This window comes from Bos mutus, chromosome 2 (assembly GCF_027580195.1).
Source record: "Bos mutus isolate GX-2022 chromosome 2, NWIPB_WYAK_1.1, whole genome shotgun sequence".
In the NCBI taxonomy this organism is placed as follows: domain Eukaryota; kingdom Metazoa; phylum Chordata; class Mammalia; order Artiodactyla; family Bovidae; genus Bos; species Bos mutus.
The window spans coordinates 100945867-100964406 of record NC_091618.1 but is presented as its reverse complement, the minus strand read 5'-3'; the positions used below and the strand labels follow the sequence as shown (position 1 = coordinate 100964406).

At 43.9% G+C, this 18540-nt stretch overlaps 1 protein-coding gene across 1 annotated transcript; it reads right to left on the bottom strand.

Annotated features, from left to right (window-relative positions):
* Positions 1 to 10564: 10564 nt before the first annotated feature.
* Positions 10565 to 18187, bottom strand: TBR1 (T-box brain transcription factor 1). Its single transcript, XM_005897280.2, has 6 exons — positions 17496 to 18187; positions 16735 to 16889; positions 16258 to 16379; positions 15522 to 15680; positions 14529 to 14590; positions 10565 to 11423 (listed from the first exon to the last, which is right to left on the bottom strand). Exons 1-6 carry the CDS (start codon positions 18185 to 18187, stop codon positions 10565 to 10567), a joined length of 2049 nt encoding a protein of 682 aa, XP_005897342.2.
* Between the last annotated feature and the right edge of the window lie 353 nt (positions 18188 to 18540).

The window sequence follows — 18540 nt, the reverse complement described above, 5'->3', positions numbered from 1 at the left end:
ATCAGAGTCCCTAGGTATGAAATTACAATGGACATAGCTTGTCACTGTGGTTAATAGCTGTTAAATTTAAAAAAGAAAAATGTTCTACCTTTTCTTTCATTTTAATAAAAACAGACAAACAAAAAATGCTACAGGAGTGGTTCCAGATTTTGCTGCACGTTGGAATCACCAAGCAATCTTTTAAAAACACTGCTGCCTAGCTCTGACCACCAAACACTCATACTCTGATTTATTTGGGATGTAGTGCAAACCCAGAAAACAGAATTTCTAAAAGTTCCCTTGATGATTCAAATGTGAAAACACTGATGTAAAGGTATGAGATGCTGAGAGCCTCTTCCTCCATCCATGTCAAAAAAGGGCAAGAGATAGTCCCTACAAAGAACCACACCAGCAGATATAGGCCTGTTTATTTCAAAGACTAGAAGTGACTTTGATTTCAATAAATCAATACGCTTACAGTAAGTATGTTTGTGTATTGGCTTGCTTGTGAAGTCGCTCAGGCGTGTCCGACTCTCTGCAACCCCACAGACTATAGATTGCCAGGCTCCTCCATCCATGGGATTTTCCAGGCAAGAATACTGGAGTGGGTTGCCATTTCCTTCTCCATTGTGTATTGGAGAGAGAGAGAATTGTTAAATGCCAAAAATGTTAAAAGTTAAGATTTAAATAAAGTTTAGCAATCTCAAAGAGAAAGAACTTAATTTTTTTAATTGCAGATCATAATGGAAAGAATATTGTAAATGACAAGTCTCTTGATTTTTATATCAAAACATCCTTTATCATATATATTCAAGTAGGTTATTAAGCAAAAAGTGATTCTATTTTGCTAATATATATAATCTGCCATTCTAGAAATGAAATATTAAAATAGATAGAAGAGGAAACAGGACATTACATGCTAGTAAAGTTAACACTATCACTAAGGCAATGTTTCTCAAACCTCAAGTCACTGTCAAATTTACTAGGTCATAACCAAAGTTTCTTTTCAACAAAGTTCAACATAAAAGAAAAAATATCAGAGTGTTGAATGTGGTAAAGGAAAAAGTTTTGTGAAACTTGTGTGAGTATTTATTTCTTACTGTGGTGATGGTTTAGTCGCCAAGTCACGTTGACTCTAGCGACTCCAAGGACGATGGCCCTCCAGGCTTCTCTGTCCATGGGATTTTCCAGGCAAGAATATTGGAGTGAGTTGCCATTTCCTACTGCAGGATATGTTCCCAATCCAGGGATGAAACCAGGGTCTCCTGAATTGCAGGCAGATTCTTTACCTACTGAGCCACCAGGGAAGACCCATTTAAACTGTGACTCACAGTTTAAAAACTTTAAAAGCCACTGCTCTAGAGATTGTTCTACTGTAGCTTAGAACATGTGAACTCAAACTGCATGGAAAATCAGAGGTCCACAAAAAAGCTAAATTCTTTATATAACTGGAAGATACAGATTTGCTTATCACTTCATTTTACAAATGAGGATACTGAAAATCATAAAAATAGAAGGTCTTGCGTCCGGTGTTTTCTAATGTACCTTAAAAGTCAGGTTCCTCCGAAACCTGAAACCTATATTTACAAAAAAAAATTTAAGGCAGGTATTTCACATACTAAATTGCCTTGGCAACAGCTACAGATTTTCAGTCATATTATGTGAACATTCCATTGATACGGTGATATTCACGCAAACTTTGTACTCAAACGCAAAGTATACTGTGTGCAAATTAAGTAATAATTTAAAGGCTCTTGACTCTAGTGCTCAGAGGTATAGAATTATTTTCATAGATAGGAGATTATTAAGTATTCAGGTTCCAATAAGAGATCCTCAAAAAAAGTACACAATTATGACACTATCTAGGACTGCAGGATGAAAGGACTGTCAGAAATTCCCACTCACTATTCTCAATTTTACGTTCTTGTTCTCTAGTTTCATTATGGTGTCATACACAGACACACAGAGACTAACACATTTATATTTTTAAAGATTACTGTAAAGAATCTGTAAAAAGAATTGAAAATGAAATTTAAAATCTGTGTAACTTTAAACTCTGGAGCAAAGAGTTTCCTAAAAAGTGGTTATCCAAGTAGAACTGTTTCTCATGATCTATAAGGCCTGAACCTCTTCGGTTTGGTACTTTATTTCTTGTAACTATGCAGAGAAAGGGCTGATAGTGATGTCATTAATAAGATACAGTACACATAGTTGTATAGTCATTTTTTTTAAAAAGCCTTCCTCCTTAACGGTTCTGGCACATACACTTCACGTTCCCATCTCCTTAATGGGCTATGTTAATATCAACTAAGAAAAAGTAAATCTTTTAAATACATTTTAATCTTCAACCAGTTCAACTTAAGGGCAAGAGAACATGAGTCTATATCAGATGGTTCAGGGAAGGACAAATAGAAAGATTTAGAATGTCAATTAAAATGTATCAGGCTACATGAAATAAGAAACCATGAAGTAGGTGAAGGTTTTTAGGCAATGGGTGGAAGGTATATATTAGAAAACTAGTACTAGATCTTTTTCTCACCTCATTCTGCCATAACATGTGTCCAGCAAGTTTCCTTAGAAGAGGTATTTGAGGGCACATTCTGTGAAGAGCAAACCTAGGAACTGCATAAATAAACAAGCAAGCATAGAGACCCACGAAAGAAAAGCTGGAGGAAGGAAGGGCAAGTGAAGGAGTTGCAGAATCTGTGATTCTGAATCACCCAAAGGGCTAATTATGATTTTTAAACAGCTAAGACAATAAAGATTAGTCTGTAACAAGGTCATTACATTTGGTTAAGGGCACACTGGTAAATGTAGTAAGAAAGATTTTAATGTCTGTGCAAATGAGGAAGCTGAACTGAAAAGGATCAAAGAAAGCATTGAAAGATGGGTCCGAAGTACAAAAGAAAGCAGGGGGAATGGAGTGCCTCACATAGCTAAGAATTCAAGATAAAGAACACAGAAATACCAATAAAAGAAAAATATTGTCCTTTCACAAAAAAGCCCAGATAATAAAGTGAATATTGAGAGAAGTGATTATAAATAAACAAAAAAGCACAAAATTAAAAAACAAAAAACCCCAATGGGGGTGAAGTTAAATAAAAAGACAAATTGTATCTGATATTTGTCCTGAAAACTTTACAACTGCTTTTGGGGAAAGCATAAAAATTCTGATCTGAAATAAACTCTGCTGAATCAGGCATAGATTTTATCAAGATTCAGGTTTAGGGTGGTAGCATGAGAAGGAAGAGTAAGTTTTTTTAAAAAAAGTTGTTGGCAAGAGAGTCAACAAGGGCAAAATGAGTGTCAGAAAGACAGCAGAGTTGGAGGAGGAAAGAACAAATTTGTTGAGAAGGAAGTCAGTATGTTTCTTTGACTTTCTTCACAGGAACAAAGCAGAATATGAGTATAAATTAAGAGTCAATCCCAAAGGTGAGTGAGCGCTAAAAATTATTTAGAATGCAGTCATTAATGTATATACATATACACATACATATATATTAAACACATATATACATAGCAAATCAAGACAGAGGTAGGAAAAAGTTTCATTTGAACAAAATATATAGCATTCTGTGGCAGGTAAACTGTGAAAGGAAAGGGTGAGTCCTAATTACAGCTTCTATTTTCTCAGGATGGTGCTGAATAGTAAACATTGCTATTATCTGACAAAATTACATACAATATCATAAAATTTTAGGTAAATAAACAAATCAGGCTATAAAAGCACTAACCACCTTTGAAACATTTTTTATTTGAAATAACAGTTTCACCTTTTGTAAATTCCTGAGTGAGCTATTCAAAATAATAGAAATCCATATAATAACTGAGAAGCTCTCATAAAATATCACTGATGATTGCAGATGGCCTAAACTGAATCTATATAACACGTGTTTCATCCACTGAAGTTCAAGGATGTTAAAATACATATGTGATAGCCTAATATTGTAAACAGAAAGATTAAACTATTAAGAAGTTATAATTACCCAGAATAGTCTATAATTTGACTATATTACAAAGTGGGAGAGATGATTTTTCTAATTCGTTTTAGATACAAAGAAAAGAGCTCCCAATGCAGAGTGAGAAAAACATCCTGGAGCCTATAAAGAATAACCTTTTGTTGATAGAAGATGGCAAATGTTTGAATGCTCACAAGTGTGCATATCACTATTCAAAAGGATATTTAAAACACACAAACACAGTTCAGACACACATATCTGAAACATCAGTTCCTTCTATCAACTTCTAAAGGCTGCCTTACTTGTACCCACAAATGGCAGCCCAGTAGGCAGTGACATCAGACCTGGAAATGATGCGGCCTGTACAGAATGCAGTGAAGTGCAGTGCTCTACTTGTTTGCAATAGTTTTATTTTTCGACTAGTTTTTATCACACTTGGCATGAACAAGGGAACATGTGCTTTGCTAAATTTGAACTTTTAAGATGAGACTGAATTAACCGAGAACCAAAAAATTGCTTCTGAATTATCCTAAGATTGAAAAATGCCTTCCCCTTCATACTAGGAATGACAAAATAAAAGACAAATACATCTTAAAAGTTGAAATGTGAGCTAGGAAGATCCTTTCAATCAGAAAGTTCCATTAACTTGCCATTTCTTGAAACTCAAGTGTGTATCTGAATACATATATAACACACATATATGACATGTTTTTGTTGTTATTCAGTCACGAAGTCATGTCCAACTCTTTTGCAACCCCATGGACTGTAGCCCACTAAGCTCCTCTGTCCATGAGATTTCCCAGGCAAGACATACATATACTAAATAAGTATAACTCTTGCCCCAAAACTTAATCTTATATTTTTCCTACTATAGTTGAACAAAATAACTATATTAGCTAAAATAACCAGAGATATAGCCCTAGAGATGCTCTCCCTTCATAAATTTCCTCTTCTTCCTCAAAATGTTTACCAAGATATACAAATATAAATGATTTATATATGTAAAGAGTACCTTGTCATATAGGTATTTTCAGAGTTAAAATCCAAAATAACTTTAAAGTTCCAGTTATAAATCACAGCATATGTTTATAAGGAATCTAGTGATAAGTAATACGTCAAACAACCTGAAAGAATCAGCTTGTGGTACAAGCTTCATCACATTAATAATGTCACAGTTTGTATGTTTATTAAATTAAATATTACCAGCAAGGGTCTTATAAATGCTATGTTCCTAATACTAGATCACATATTTATTTCAGAGTTAGCATAGTAAGAGGGGGAGCTATCACTAGAAGGTCTATTAAGCCATGGTTTGTTTTTTTTTTCATTGCTTTAATGGAACTATTCAAATCAAATTTTTCACGCTATGCCTTGAACACTGCTGCAAACCATACTGTGGGTGTAAAATACATGCAAGGCAGATATAATCATCTCAGATGAGACCAGTGACTTGTACACCATCAAGTTTACTTTATTGTGAAAGCAGTGGGGTTTTCTTTCAAGTGAATATATTTTTAAATATGCTGCAATCTAATTTACAAGCTGAAGACCAGAACCAGGAAGACACAAATCTCAAAGCAACAGAATTAAATCAAGTATAATGCAATGTCTAAAATCCTGCCTACTTTGTTTCTGTCTTCCTTGAGAAACGTATATTGTTCTGGCAAAAGAAAATCTAACTGCCCAAAAGTAAATCTTGCACTCAGATTGTAAATTCAACAAATCATACAAATTCAACTTGCTTAAAAATTCTCAGCCACCTTTTAAAAGATTGATTCTACTGATATTAAGAACACTTTTTAAAATATTAAAATTAACCAAGCAATTGCCCACACACCAGAGTAAATTAAATATCTTAAAAACTGAATTCTTATCATTGGTCTTTAAAGCTGCTGACTTCTTCAAAGTAAGTTTTTTTGTTTTAATTCTAAAAATAAAAATAATTGATACTGTTTCTTTTGGGGGACCTAGACTGGTCTGTTTTCACAAAAGATCATAAGCTCTGTGATTTTTCCCATCTCCATGGCTAAAACATACATGATAAAAGAACTCATATACAGACAGAAAAGGGGCTGCACCAGAGGACAAGCAGAGTATTTTATAAAATCACTATGGACACAAGTACCTTGTAAAATATTGCTACAATGCATTTTACATTCTCCAGGAATGTAACGACATCTATTTAACAAGGCTTTTTTTCCAAGCCTGAACCCTAAACAGAAAGTACAACATCCCTGAAGGCTTCAGTACTAAAAGAATAGATACTTAACATCACCAAAAAAAAAAAAAGTGGGTCCTAAGTAAACCAGTTTTAACAGCAGGATTTATAAGAAAATGTAAGTTCAGGAGGGAAGGAGGTTCATAAAGTTCTCTGTAGACCCTAAATTACAACATTTTAAGAGCTCGGGAGATGTAAGTCAGTCCTAAAGAGTCAGAAACGACCTGATTTTTTTGAAACAAACCCAGTAAATTTCTCCTAGGCCTAAAAAGGCTTCCATGTCCTAAATCCTAGTAGGTTGCCTGGCTTGGTTCTGGCGGAGCCACATGCTCAGGAGGGCCGCACCCAAGTCTAGAGGCGAGGCCGGGAGCCACGCTGGACCAGGCTCTTGAAAGAACAGGAGAACCGCGCTGGGCCCCCTGTCTAGACCCGCGGCCTGGATCCCTGTCTGGACTCGCGGCCTGGAACCCGCGGCTGGAACAGCCAGAAGAGAGCAGTGCGCCCACCCAACGGCGAAGCCAGAGAGCCTGGGCCCAGGCTCAGCGGCGGGACCAGGCCTTCGGAGCCGCCGCAGGCCGGCCGAGCTCGTGCGGTCGTCCGTCTCCGCCGGCCTGGGCTCCCGAATGCCCTCGATCACAGCGCGCTCAGTGCCCGCCAGTCGGCTGCCCTGACCCCGCGGCTTCGGCCCCAAGGTGAGGCACCTAGGGCGCAGCATCTCTGGGCTCCAGCGGCGCCGGCCCGCCGCGCTCGGCCCCAAGCTGCTGGTGGGCAAGGAGTTAAGATGGCGCGCGACGCGAGTGGCGGGAAGGCTTGAGCCAGAATAAAGAGCCGCACGCTCGTCTTTTTTTCTTCCTCTTTTTGAAAAGCCACTTTTGAAAACAGAAAATCTGCAGTTTACGGGGAGGATTCGTCATCCTTCTCCGTCCCTACCCTGACTCCTACCCTCAGGGAGATAAAAAGGCAACTCGAAATCTAACCCGGGACGCGAACTCTGGTTCCCGCAGGCCCTCCCCCAAAACGCTCTGATTTCCTTGAAACAGCAGCAGCTTCTCAGACACACTGACAGTGTCACTTCACTAGACACCCAAGACTCCTTGTAAGCCAGGAGAAACGATCATGCTTGAAAGGGACAGGAAAGCACACTGCCTCCGAGAGGAGCGCGGAGCTGCAAATTTACCTCACGCTGACTCAGTCCACACAGCAGATGGTGCAGAGCTGCAAGGGAAACGACCTCCCCAATTTTTTTAAGTACTTCCTAATAGCAGCTAAGTGCGTCTTTCAGTACAAGGCACTACGTTCCTGTGAAATCTATCCTCGGCTTCTAAGAGCTTCGTTTCCGCACATGACACCGACTTCTTTGCTCGCGGTGACTCTGGCCCCAGGGTGGCGGGCCTGGCCCGGCGCCGTGCCCCGACCTCCAGGCTCACTCCCCGGAACCCTTAGCGGCTTGGCAGCCCCTCGCCCTCGACCTGGGCGCCCCCGGGCCTCCAGACTGCACGTGCGCCTCCTGCTCGCTGGCACCGAGGTCGAAGGAGCGCAGGGCCACAGGATGATTACAAGAATACACCGCTCCACTTAACTCGCCACGCAGACCCCCTGTTCTGTACTTTTAGTCCTCTTGTTTAGTTCTTAGGTGTGATCCGGGAGAAACAAACACAAAGGAAAATCAGTCATCGCTTTTCTATGTGGCAGACAAAACTCGGCGGAACGCCGTCTAGTGGCCAAATTACCCAAGAAAGGCAAATCGGTTTCGCTCCCCACCTCCAATTTTCATTTTAATTGGTACTTTGAAGCCTCTTTTCATCTGTCAAATTGCAAAGGGGATACAAGACCATCTCTGGATGGTGGTAAATTTCGCCCCATAACCTGAGACTGGCCTAGGCCAAACAAGAATGCTGAACCATTTTCCACCTTTCTTGGATCTCCTTCTCTGGAGACAAGAGTAAAAGAGAGCTCTGTGGACCCCTTGACTAAGACGCAACTAGCCCCCTCCCAGCTGGAATATCCACATTTCTGCACTTTTTCTCAAGGGATGGAGACCTGGCTTGGGCTGGATGGGCGCAGGAAGTCCACTGTAGAAGAGATGGAGTGGTGCCCCACAGATAACCTCCTAAAGCAAGTTTTAAGCTCACTGGTTAAATATCGACCTTTCATGAGTTTGCTCTATGAGTACTTTCCCCACTCCAACCCCTCCCTATCCCCCCAAAATAAAACAGTCAAGAAATGTAGGCCATTCTCTGTTTTCATTTACGGATTCACCACACAACTCCAAGGCCTTGTATTTAAAGACCGGAATTTTCAACATCTGACTAAAGCTGCGGTCAACAGCCTACTTTGACAAGCATTTAAATTACACACTTCTCTTGCCGAAAGCCTCCCTCTTGACTTTGTGAAATTTCAATAAATATTTAATTTCTTATTAAAGACCCTCCATTTCCTGCTCATGTTATTTCCTACTTACAGATATAAGAAAGCGTGTACATTTTCCCGAAGGGGGAAAAAAAAAAAAACGAGTGTAACAAAGTGAACTCGACTCACAGGGAATTACGTAGTTGTAAATAAGACAGAAAAAAGTAATTACTGGTAGTGGTATATTAACAAATTTAAGAGGAAAATGGGATATAGTTCCCACTACACAGACTGCCCCATATTGGAGTAGAGACAGGCTATTCTTCCTCAGCCCTTAAAAATAATCACCTCTAATTAAATTTTCAAACTGTAAACTGCTTTCAAACACCATAGAGTTTTACCAGATTTATTTTACTTGTTATACACAGACAATACAAACGAGCAAAAAACAAAACGTTTCTCAATGGAGTGTGTCCTTGTATAAATTATTCAGTTCACAGACAAAACGAAACAAATATAAAAATCACAACATTAGATTTACAGAAGAGCCAAAATATACACACGTTTAGACCCTGAATTCCTATTAGGAAAAAAAATCCCCCCAATGGACTGGAATCTAGATTGAGTATTGTGTATGATGCATATTTCACATTAGTTTTAAAGTACAAAAAAAAAGTATAGGTTTGCTACACAACATTAGAAATTCTACTAATCTATTTTCAGGGGGATCAGTGCTCCTTATCAAATATAACAAGACTTAGAGGGGGGAATAAACAGTCTTACTTGCATTAATGCTAGTGTTTTCCCAAGGAAGTCAAATTTCAGCTGTTTCTAGGTGGCGGGGAAATCATTTTCAAAACTAAAATGCAGTAAAATATACAACTCACACAATTCATCTTCACTAGACTACACTATAGTTAACCAACAATTCAGTCATCTATATCATTAGTAGAATATTCATTACAAAGATTTACAGCATATAAAGGTGGAGGGGGGAACTGAAAGATATTCAGAAACAGTTTGTCAGCATATTTGGCACCTGCACAGACCAGTAATGGATTTGGCACTTTGGGGAAAAACAAATAAGGCAAAATAATATTGCTGATGTCGAGCTATTCTATTTAGAAGGAAAGGGGAAAAAACATGTAACTCGTTAACTTTGCTTTGCAGGCATCATGCCACTTAATCGACTTGCCTATGAACAGACACCTATTCTTTACAGGTGTTTGATCAGATTCTCCTTAGCTATTTGTGTGCAGTAGGGCACAGGGTAGTTATTTCATGCAGTGGATTGAGGAGAAGTGAGAAACTCTTCATTATCTAGTCTTTCGAGTTTCCAGAGCCTCTTAGAATACTGTTAATAATCTCACAAGAAAACATTTTCAGGGGCGGGGGGAGTTGGAGAAAAAGGAAAAGAAATGAATGAGAAAGTTTAAGCGTGAACTGGTTTTGTGCCTTGACAATGTGAATAAAAACTAGCCATTCGTTACAATAAATTAACACTATATACAGTCATTTCACAGGCTTTGTTCCACTAGAATTATTAACATCCCTACCATCCATCCATCCATCCACTCGGGGATAAGAAAGGACGCGCTGGGTGGGTCCAGGTTCTACAGTCAACATCCTACGGTTAATGGGGAGGCCGAGACTTGGCGGGTCGGAATCGCTGCTGCCTGACAGGACTGCCCAGGTCTCCTAAAGGTGAAGAGTTTCATGAGGAGAAAGACAAGGAGAGGGTGAGAAAAAGACGAGGGGGTGGGGGGGAACTGTTAGGATAACTTCACAGAAGGAGATTAAGTAGGCAAACCAAAAAGGTTTACAGCCAAGTTGAAGGTCGGTGCGCTAACTGCAGAAACTGCTGTGCAAAAAAAAAAAAAAAAGTTAAAATCACACTCTGGAGACCTGTACTAATTCGCTGCAGACGGTGTTCGAGGGTCAAATAAACTGAGGGAGTGCGCGAGGTGGGGCGTGAGCAGGAGGCGCAGGGGAAGAGGCGCGAGGAGCCGGCAGGGGCCGGGCCGCGGCGGGGCGCGGGGCCGGGGCGGGCAAGGCCGGCCTAGCTGTGCGAGTAGAAGCCGTAGTAGCCGCCTATGTCCTTGGCGCAGTTCTTCTCGCAGTCCCGCTGAGCCAGCACCTCGCTCTTGAGCGGGGACGAGCTCTCGGACACCGGCGTGTCGGCGGGCGAGATCCGCCTCCGTTTGGCCTGCTCGTAAATCCCCGAGTCGCTCGAGTCGATGGACTTGATAGAGGAGGGCGTCTCGATCCAGCTGGAGTCGGACAGGTCCTTGGGCTTGGCGTCCTCGGCGGCGCCCGGCGGCAACGGCGAGCGCTCGGCGGCCAGGCCCTCGGCCTCCTCGCCCAAGTAGGGGTTGGCGCCGGCCATGCGCGCGGCGGCCGCGGCGCTGTTGGGCCAGCAGGGCAGCACCGAGCCCGACTTGGCTCCGCAGTACTGCGGTGGGCTGCGCGCGCCCCAGCCCGACGGGTCGGCATAGTAGCCGAGCGGGCGGCCAGTGCAGCCAGCCGCCTGCAGCGGCAGCGCCTTCACGCCCGCCGCCGCGTACGAGAGCAGCGTGGCCGCGTTGCCCGCGAAGTCCGTGGCCGTGTCGTAGGCCGAGGCGGCGAAGTCCAGCCGGTTGTTGGCCGGAGTCACAAACCAGCGCTGCGGCGACGGCGCGCCCGGGTCCTCGGCCTGCTGCGGCGACAGCAGCCCGTTGGTGTGCGGCACGCTGCGGTCCGTGCCCGGCCCGGGGCCGGCGCCCGCGCCTGGGTGGAAACGGGCCTTGGCGTAGTTGCTCACGAACTGGTCCTGCAGGAAAGACCCGGCCATGGCGTAGCGGGCCCCGGGCACGATCTGCGAGCGCGGGGAGTCGTTGGGCGAGGGGGTCAGACGGTCCATGTCGCAGCCGGTGTAGATCCTGCGAGGGAGGGAGAGAGAGAGAACCGAAGGGTGGCGCAAGGTCCTTTCGGGGGCGCTAAAGAGAAGACCACCCCTGGTCGCCCACCCCTACACTCTCCACGTGTAACCTGCCGTCCAGGATAAAGACAGACAAAAGGTCACAGACTTGCATCCTCTCCAAAATAAATCGTGAAATTATAAAGGAACCGATTGGTCCATTCAGGGACCTAAAGCTGATACAGATGAAGAGGAAGGCTTCGCTCCTCTCTTGCGCTCTCTCACCAAGTGCACAGAGGGCCGAGAGAAGAGCACAGCAGGGGATGCTCACCCACTTCTCCAATATATGTGCTCACATTGAGGCAGATCTGCCCAGGGGGCTCAGGTGGCTTTTGCCCAGTGGGCCTTTCTTCTGCGGTGAGAATTTCTGAGTGAAATTTCTAAACCGGTTACCCATTCCACCCTTTTAAGACCACTTTCTTCCATCTGACACACACGCGGGGACCCCCCTGGTAGTGAGCATCAGACTGGCCTTGGACAGTCTTCTGAGACCCGAGGGTTACTGCTGGAAGCCTCCATGGCACTTACTGTCTATTGTTTTCCCCTGTGTGTTCCTTTAACCACCCGCCCCCCCCCGCCAAACCATACAAACTAGAATTACTACGAGGAAATAAAGTCATCAATCAATAAAATTATTTTACAGAGGAAAAGTATTCTTTGAGCTTCTCTCCCCAGCTTTTGATTTGTTACTGTTAAAAAAAAAAGAAAAAAAATGTGGGCAAACTCTTAAAAGTACAATTATCAACCTCCGCCAAGAATCTCCCACTGGTAACAGCTCATCCTTATACAACTTGACTATGTTCCAGGCACCCTTGTCTAGGGCTGTACAGATCATTATTTAACCATCACAATTTTCCAAGTTAGGTACCATTATTATCCTACCTTACAGATGAAGAAATTGAGTCAAAGGAAAGTTAAATAACTTGCCCAACCACAGACAGTGATTGTGTTACTGGAAATTACCTTAGATAAGATAATCAAAGGTTCATTCTAGGCCCCACAGGGGCCTATAAGATCCCATTAGAATTGAGAAGGAACCAGAGACTGGATCAAGATTGGTAGACATATTTTCTCATACACATCACACACATGCTCACACATAAATGTTTTAATCTTTAATCAACAGACTGTTTTGAAAGAGAAACTTGTCAGACCTCAATACTTTGGGGTCTTGTCAGACCTCAATACTTTGGGGAGGAGATTCCCTAGTGAGTGGCCAAGCAAACACCCTGGTCCCCCTGAACTCTTTATTGCTCTCCCTGTTTCTCCAAAAGTGAGCCAGGCCCAAATAACCAAGGTAAGGTGGAAAGAGTGTCAAAAACCATTCTATGCTAAGCCATAAATCTCTAAGACAGCTATTCGCATAGCTAAAGAAGCTTTTTATGATAAATATATAGTGACTTAAGAATCAAACAGAAGTGGCTTTTCCAACAGAAGTCAGGCAGAAGAGGGACAAATGAGGGTTATGCCGTGGCTGCTCGGATGCAGTTTGCTGACTGAACAAAATTTCCCTCCTGAAACTTAATTCCAGTCTCAAATAAGAACAAGTAGAGGGAGGCAGGAAGGGAACATAACCAGCAAGGTGCAAATATCTTCTCTGTTTACCACCACATTTAAAAGGAAAAAAAAAAAAAAAAAACAATCTGCAAAAGATACAGTTTATATGCCCATCCAGGTCCCAAGCCACTTGGGATTACCGAACTGATTTGTGCAAAATAAAATGCTTTGGAACAGATGTTCGCAGCAGAATTAAAAGCTCAAAATCTACAAGACCCCCCTAGTACAGAGACCAGTATCTCTGGTCTCCTGGGCCACACGCTTTCCACTGTGCTGAGCCCACCTTTTTAGACTGTGAGGAAGGACTAGAGTAGCCAAGTTTTTCTTTCTTTTTTTCTTTTTTTCCTGGGGAATCATACTGAGGAGGCTTGCTTCCTTTGGATCACTTTTGAAGGATACACTTGACAGAGTGTATAACTGTATAGTTATAGTGTATAACTAACTTAATAGTTACAGTGTATAACTGTTGATGATTCTCTTCAATTTCTTATAAAAATATCAGGAGGGAAGTTTGGTATCTACCTGGAGAGAGCCACTTGTCTCCTCCACAAATTTAATCTATTCCTAATCAAAGATAGCTTCAACTCTGTAGTTCTAGCCCCAGCACTTAATGCAAGCCATGAAATTAAAATTAATGTATCCTTTCCTTCTATAGTCAGACAAAAGTGAAGGGATCCCCACAGTCCAGATTTAGATCTTGCCCTATAACTCTTAGTGAACTCCTCGGCACTGTACCTGGGCTCTGAGCCTCCGAGTGAGAGAACGCCAGAACAAGGGTTCAGTTTACACCTACTGTTGCCCCCAGAGGACAGCATTTTGATAGACAAGAAATGGAGATAGATAAGGGAGGCCTGAAGAAAAGGAAACCAGCACATTTAATTAAAACACACCTAGATACAAATGATAAAAGAGGAAATATTTTTCTTTCAAAGCATAAATAATACACTGCAACAGCACCTGGGTCCTTCCCAAAGCCTGAAATGACTGCACCATCAGCTGTGCTCGTGAACTTGCCTGTAATGGGTGCACATTTTTATTCAGTCCATGGTAAACTTGCACAGGAAAAGCTATTACACAAAACTTGGAAATGGGTAAATAAAAGTCACATATGCCAAGGAGACTGTAACAACTGCCAGAGCCACATGCACTTTCAGGCAGAATCGGGCGGTTTCAGACACAGACAATCTGAGCTGAGCATCTGCAGCACCACACACAACTCCCCATACCGGGAACCAGGGCAGCTTCCCCAGCCAGCCAGCCCCAGGGTCCCCGCCAGCAACTTTGTAATTCATATGAAAGCTAAAAATAGGTGGAGGAAACCTTTGACCCAAACACAGAAGTACCAAGCCAGGTCACCAGAGAGAAGAGGACCATCAAAAAAGAAAGGGAAAACCCAGGAAACAACTTTGTTTTCACACTTTCTAGCTTCCAAAAGCCTTGTACAAAACAATCCACCTTTGACCCAAACCCAATTCCACAGATTTGAGAAGAAAGGTGCAAAACTACTTACGTATCATAATTATCCCGAAATCCTTTAGCAAAGGGGTTGTGATCTATTTTCAGTTGTGTAATCTGGAAAAGAGAAAAAAAGATTAATATAATTTTACTTTTTATACAAAGCAGGGTGTTTAAGAATATGTCATCTGCCACTTTTTACAGGGGCTAAAGGCCTACAATTTTATTAAATAGCAAGGCTTCCCTAACTGAAATTTTTGAGGGAGTGGGTGGAAAGGTGAAAAAAGTATGATGAAAGTTATGTTTAAATTAATGGTGACTAAAACTAAAGTATAGCTTTCCATTAGCTCTCCCATTTGTCCTGAACTGGTTCAAAATGCTCATTTTAAAAAATGCTTGTTATGTAAATGCACTTACTCAGGCAAAAATTTTTCAGGGGCACTTGAATTCATTCCTAAAGAATGTTGCCTATCTTAAATGCTTCATCATATTTTTAAGTTAGTTGCTTCTAATACACAACTTGAAGAACCCACAAGTTGCATCTTGAAATCAGTTTTGATTGAAAATAAATGCATATCTTTCATTTATGCTATTTTCCTGTTTTAAAAGAAACACTATCACTTCTAGTAGTCAAATCAACAGTAGTAAAATAAGTTTTTGCAAACTTGCAAATGAGTGCTAGGAAGCTCACTCCATAGTCCCCAGTAATTTGATTTATTTTAGTTTTTAAATCATGAATGTGCGTTTCTTTCAATAACCCAGAAACTGATGTTTGAAAACTAAATCAAAATTCCCAAGAGGCTCTAGAAATCCTGGTCACCTTGAAGGTGGCCCGGTGACCCGCGTCGGAGACGAATAGGAAGCGTTTTCCCACCGGTTAGGTATACAAGGAAGGTGCCCAGCAGGCCCCTAGCCCTACTCTTAAAAGGCACAGCAGAGCCAGCTGTGGCGGATGTTGGTGCCCGAGCCGGGGATGGCCCCCCGTACCGCCGCGGGCCGGGGCAAGCCTGCGTCGCCCGCCGCGCGCCCAGCCCCCAGGCCTCCTTACATCGGTGTTCTGGTAGGCAGTGACGGCGATGAATTGAGTTTCGGGAAAAGTGAACGTCTGCACGCGGCCGGGCTGGCTGGTGTCCTCCGTGCCGTCCTCGTTCACTTCCACTACATGCAGGCGGGGCTGGTACTTGTGCAAGGATTGCAAAACCACCATCTGTCCGGCGGAAAGAAAGGGAAGCGCCCGGCGGCACGTTAGTGCGGTCTGCGCGCATGGGGCTGTGAGCCGCGGGCCGTGTGGAGTCTGCGAGAAGCCCGCCGCCCCGGGAAACTGATCGCGGGCCTCGCCCGGCTGGTGACTGGCTGGCGGAAGCAGACCTGTCCCCGTTCCACCGGAGCACGCAACGCCCGAGCACCAGAGGAAAACCGAACCCGACCGCCCAATCCTCAGGGCCCTTCTCCCAATTTTCCTTTAAGGAGCAACAAAGATTTTCACAACCTGCAGATCCTGCGCGTTTCCTTCTCAAAATCAACCAAATATTTGTACTTGTGAAGGTTGGGAACTCGGTAATTGGGCGAGGGAGGGGGGAAGGGGGAACAAGAACAACTTTGTAGCTTAATATAATTTGGGAGGACGGAAATCGAATTTTTAAAAAGTATTTTTAATGAAGCAAAGAAACATGTGTCATTCCTCATGTTAATTTAAAGTGATGAACTGGATCTTAGGCAGGAACGAGTGTGTATAAGTGAGTGTGTGTGAGAGAGAGAGAGAAATGAGCGCTTGAGCCACTGACCTGCCCATTGTTGTTGGACGCTCCTTTGTTGTTTGTAAGTTTTAATTTTCCAAAAGAGATTTCTTGACGCATCCAGTGAGCCCCCGTGTTGGGGGAATCCGGATGCATATAGACCCGATTTCCTAGAGAAAGAGACAAGTTGTTTACATGTGCCCGGGGCACTGCCCAGTCCCAACTCCTCACCACGTTGGACACACACACATACATAGACACACACCCCTTATTCCACAGTAAGGCCCATTAGCTGGGCTTTTATAAGGCCGTGCTTTCTTCCTATTAACTGGGAATGATTAAAATAGCTTTTGCATAATCCTCCCCCTTCTCGTCGCTCAGTCTCTCCCCCTATCCTCCTAGTTTCCTTTTAGAAGTCATTGGCCGACCGTTTTAAAAAGTCGCTCGAGCCAGTCCACAAAGGCTTTAATTAATCATTCTCACCTAAATAAGTGTCAGGAAGACGTGTTAATTGGAAGGACTTGCCTTGCACATTGGTGTCCGCTTTGCCGCAAGGAACCCATTTGCCTCCTTGAAACCTCCAGTGATTGGGATCCGCCAAAATCACATCCACAAAAATATTGTAATGAGCCGTGGGATCGAGACCAGAAATGTTAAAACTTAAAAAAGGAAACATGCGCCTATTTAAATTAGGGAGGGGGGAGACAACAAGGGGGAAAAAAAAAACATAAATGTTAAAGATTAAATGCAAGAAGCGCGGCGCCAGATAGCAAAGCAAAACTTATTCTCTCAGCATCGATGAGCGAACGTTTGCTGGATCGGAAATAGGGTGGTGGGGGAGAAAAAGAAGAGGGACTGAAGTCTGGGAGATCGGCGGATGAACTGGAATGGGAAGTCGGCAGGTATCACTGCCCAGGTGGAAAGCGAGGTTGGCGACCCGAATCTCCACCTGTCGGTGTATCCGGCATTGATGCCTCCCTCCCATCTCCCGGCCACAGGCCAGGGCTCTCCCCCTCTCTCTCTTTCCTTTCTCCGGCCACTGACTGGCTCTCCGACCACCTTTCTAGAGCGGGAACCCCCCCGCCCCCCGCCCCGCTCCCCGACATCACCGCGGTGGTTATACCTTCCACTTTCCGTTTTTCCAACACCAGCCAACTCTAGGACGCGCCAGAGCGCCTTCCACTCCGCTCCCGACCCCAAATCCTCGCTGCCGCGGCGGTCACAGCCCGGGTACACATGCCCCCCGGCCGCGCCTGGAGCAGCGGCAGCCAAGAATGTAACATTACCTTCCCTGTTTGGTGATGATCATCTCCGTTTGGTGCCGGTGAAATTTCAGCCAAAGGGGCCTGTTGCACAGGTACACTTGCGCTTTGCCAGGCACCAGCCCGGGCTGTGTGGAGGAGAACTGGTAGAACGGGGCTCCTTGGTAGGAGTGGCCGTACTGCTGTGGGTAGGGGTAGCCGGCGGCGGGGTAGCCCTGCGGTGAGGAGTTGGACAGGAGGCTGTTGTAGGCTCCGTTGGTGATGACCGGGTGGTGGGCCATGTAGCGGCTGGGGCTGCCGATGGAGAAGGCGGGGTGAGCCGGTCCGTGCTGGCCGGGGTACGGGAACATGGCACTGGGAGCAGTGGCCGCAGACTGTGGCTGGCTGGACTGAGAGAGGAGGTAGCGATCTGCAGCAGAGCCATCGAAACTGTGACGAAGCTCAGAGACCCCGTCCAAGACAGGAGAGAGTTTACTTCTCTGGACGTCCCCTGGTGAGTCCTTGGAGTCAGGAAAATTGTCTGTATCTGACTGATTCGTCATCCCCCTGGTAATTTTTTTCAAAGGTGAACTTCTCTCCAGGTTGTCAGTGGTCGAGATAATGGGATGATCGTGCAAGACAAGCTCAGATCCGCCTGAATGTGGGTAGCTGCTGCTCACATTGAGAAATTTCTTGGAGAGCATGATAGAAGGAGAAAGGCAGTGCTCCAGCTGCATAGCTCTAGAACCTGAACACTCGCCCTCCTGTCCCTGGTTTTTAAAGTCCTATTTATCATAAACTAGAAATCCACAGACCCCCTCACTAGACAGAAAGCACTTCAACCAGCAAATGCTTCTCAAAGGTTTGATTTACTTTTTTTTTTCCCTGGGAGAAGAGATTGGCCAATTGACACTATGCAGCAATCAGAAAAGGCTCACTTTTGATCTTGCTGCTTGTGCAGCCGATGAAACGGCTCCTGCCATTGGTTAACTGCTGACAGTAATTTAATTAGATAGACATTAATTAGGATAATCACCTGGCTCCTGGTCGCAGCGATCATGGCAAATTGAAGGGGATGATTTTATTGTTG

What these genes read in the sequence shown, in the direction of transcription:
- TBR1 (XM_005897280.2), bottom strand. Translation starts at nt 18,187, where the DNA reads ATGCAGCTGGAGCACTGCCTTTCTCCTTCTATCATGCTCTCCAAGAAA. An exon ending in ATCATCACCAAACAGGGAAG is followed by an intron (nt 16,890 to 17,495) that starts GTAATGTTACAT and finishes TAATTTAAATAG; the next exon opens with GCGCATGTTTCCTTTTTTAA. An exon ending in CGTCCAACAACAATGGGCAG is followed by an intron (nt 15,681 to 16,257) that starts GTCAGTGGCTCA and finishes TCCGCCGGACAG; the next exon opens with ATGGTGGTTTTGCAATCCTT.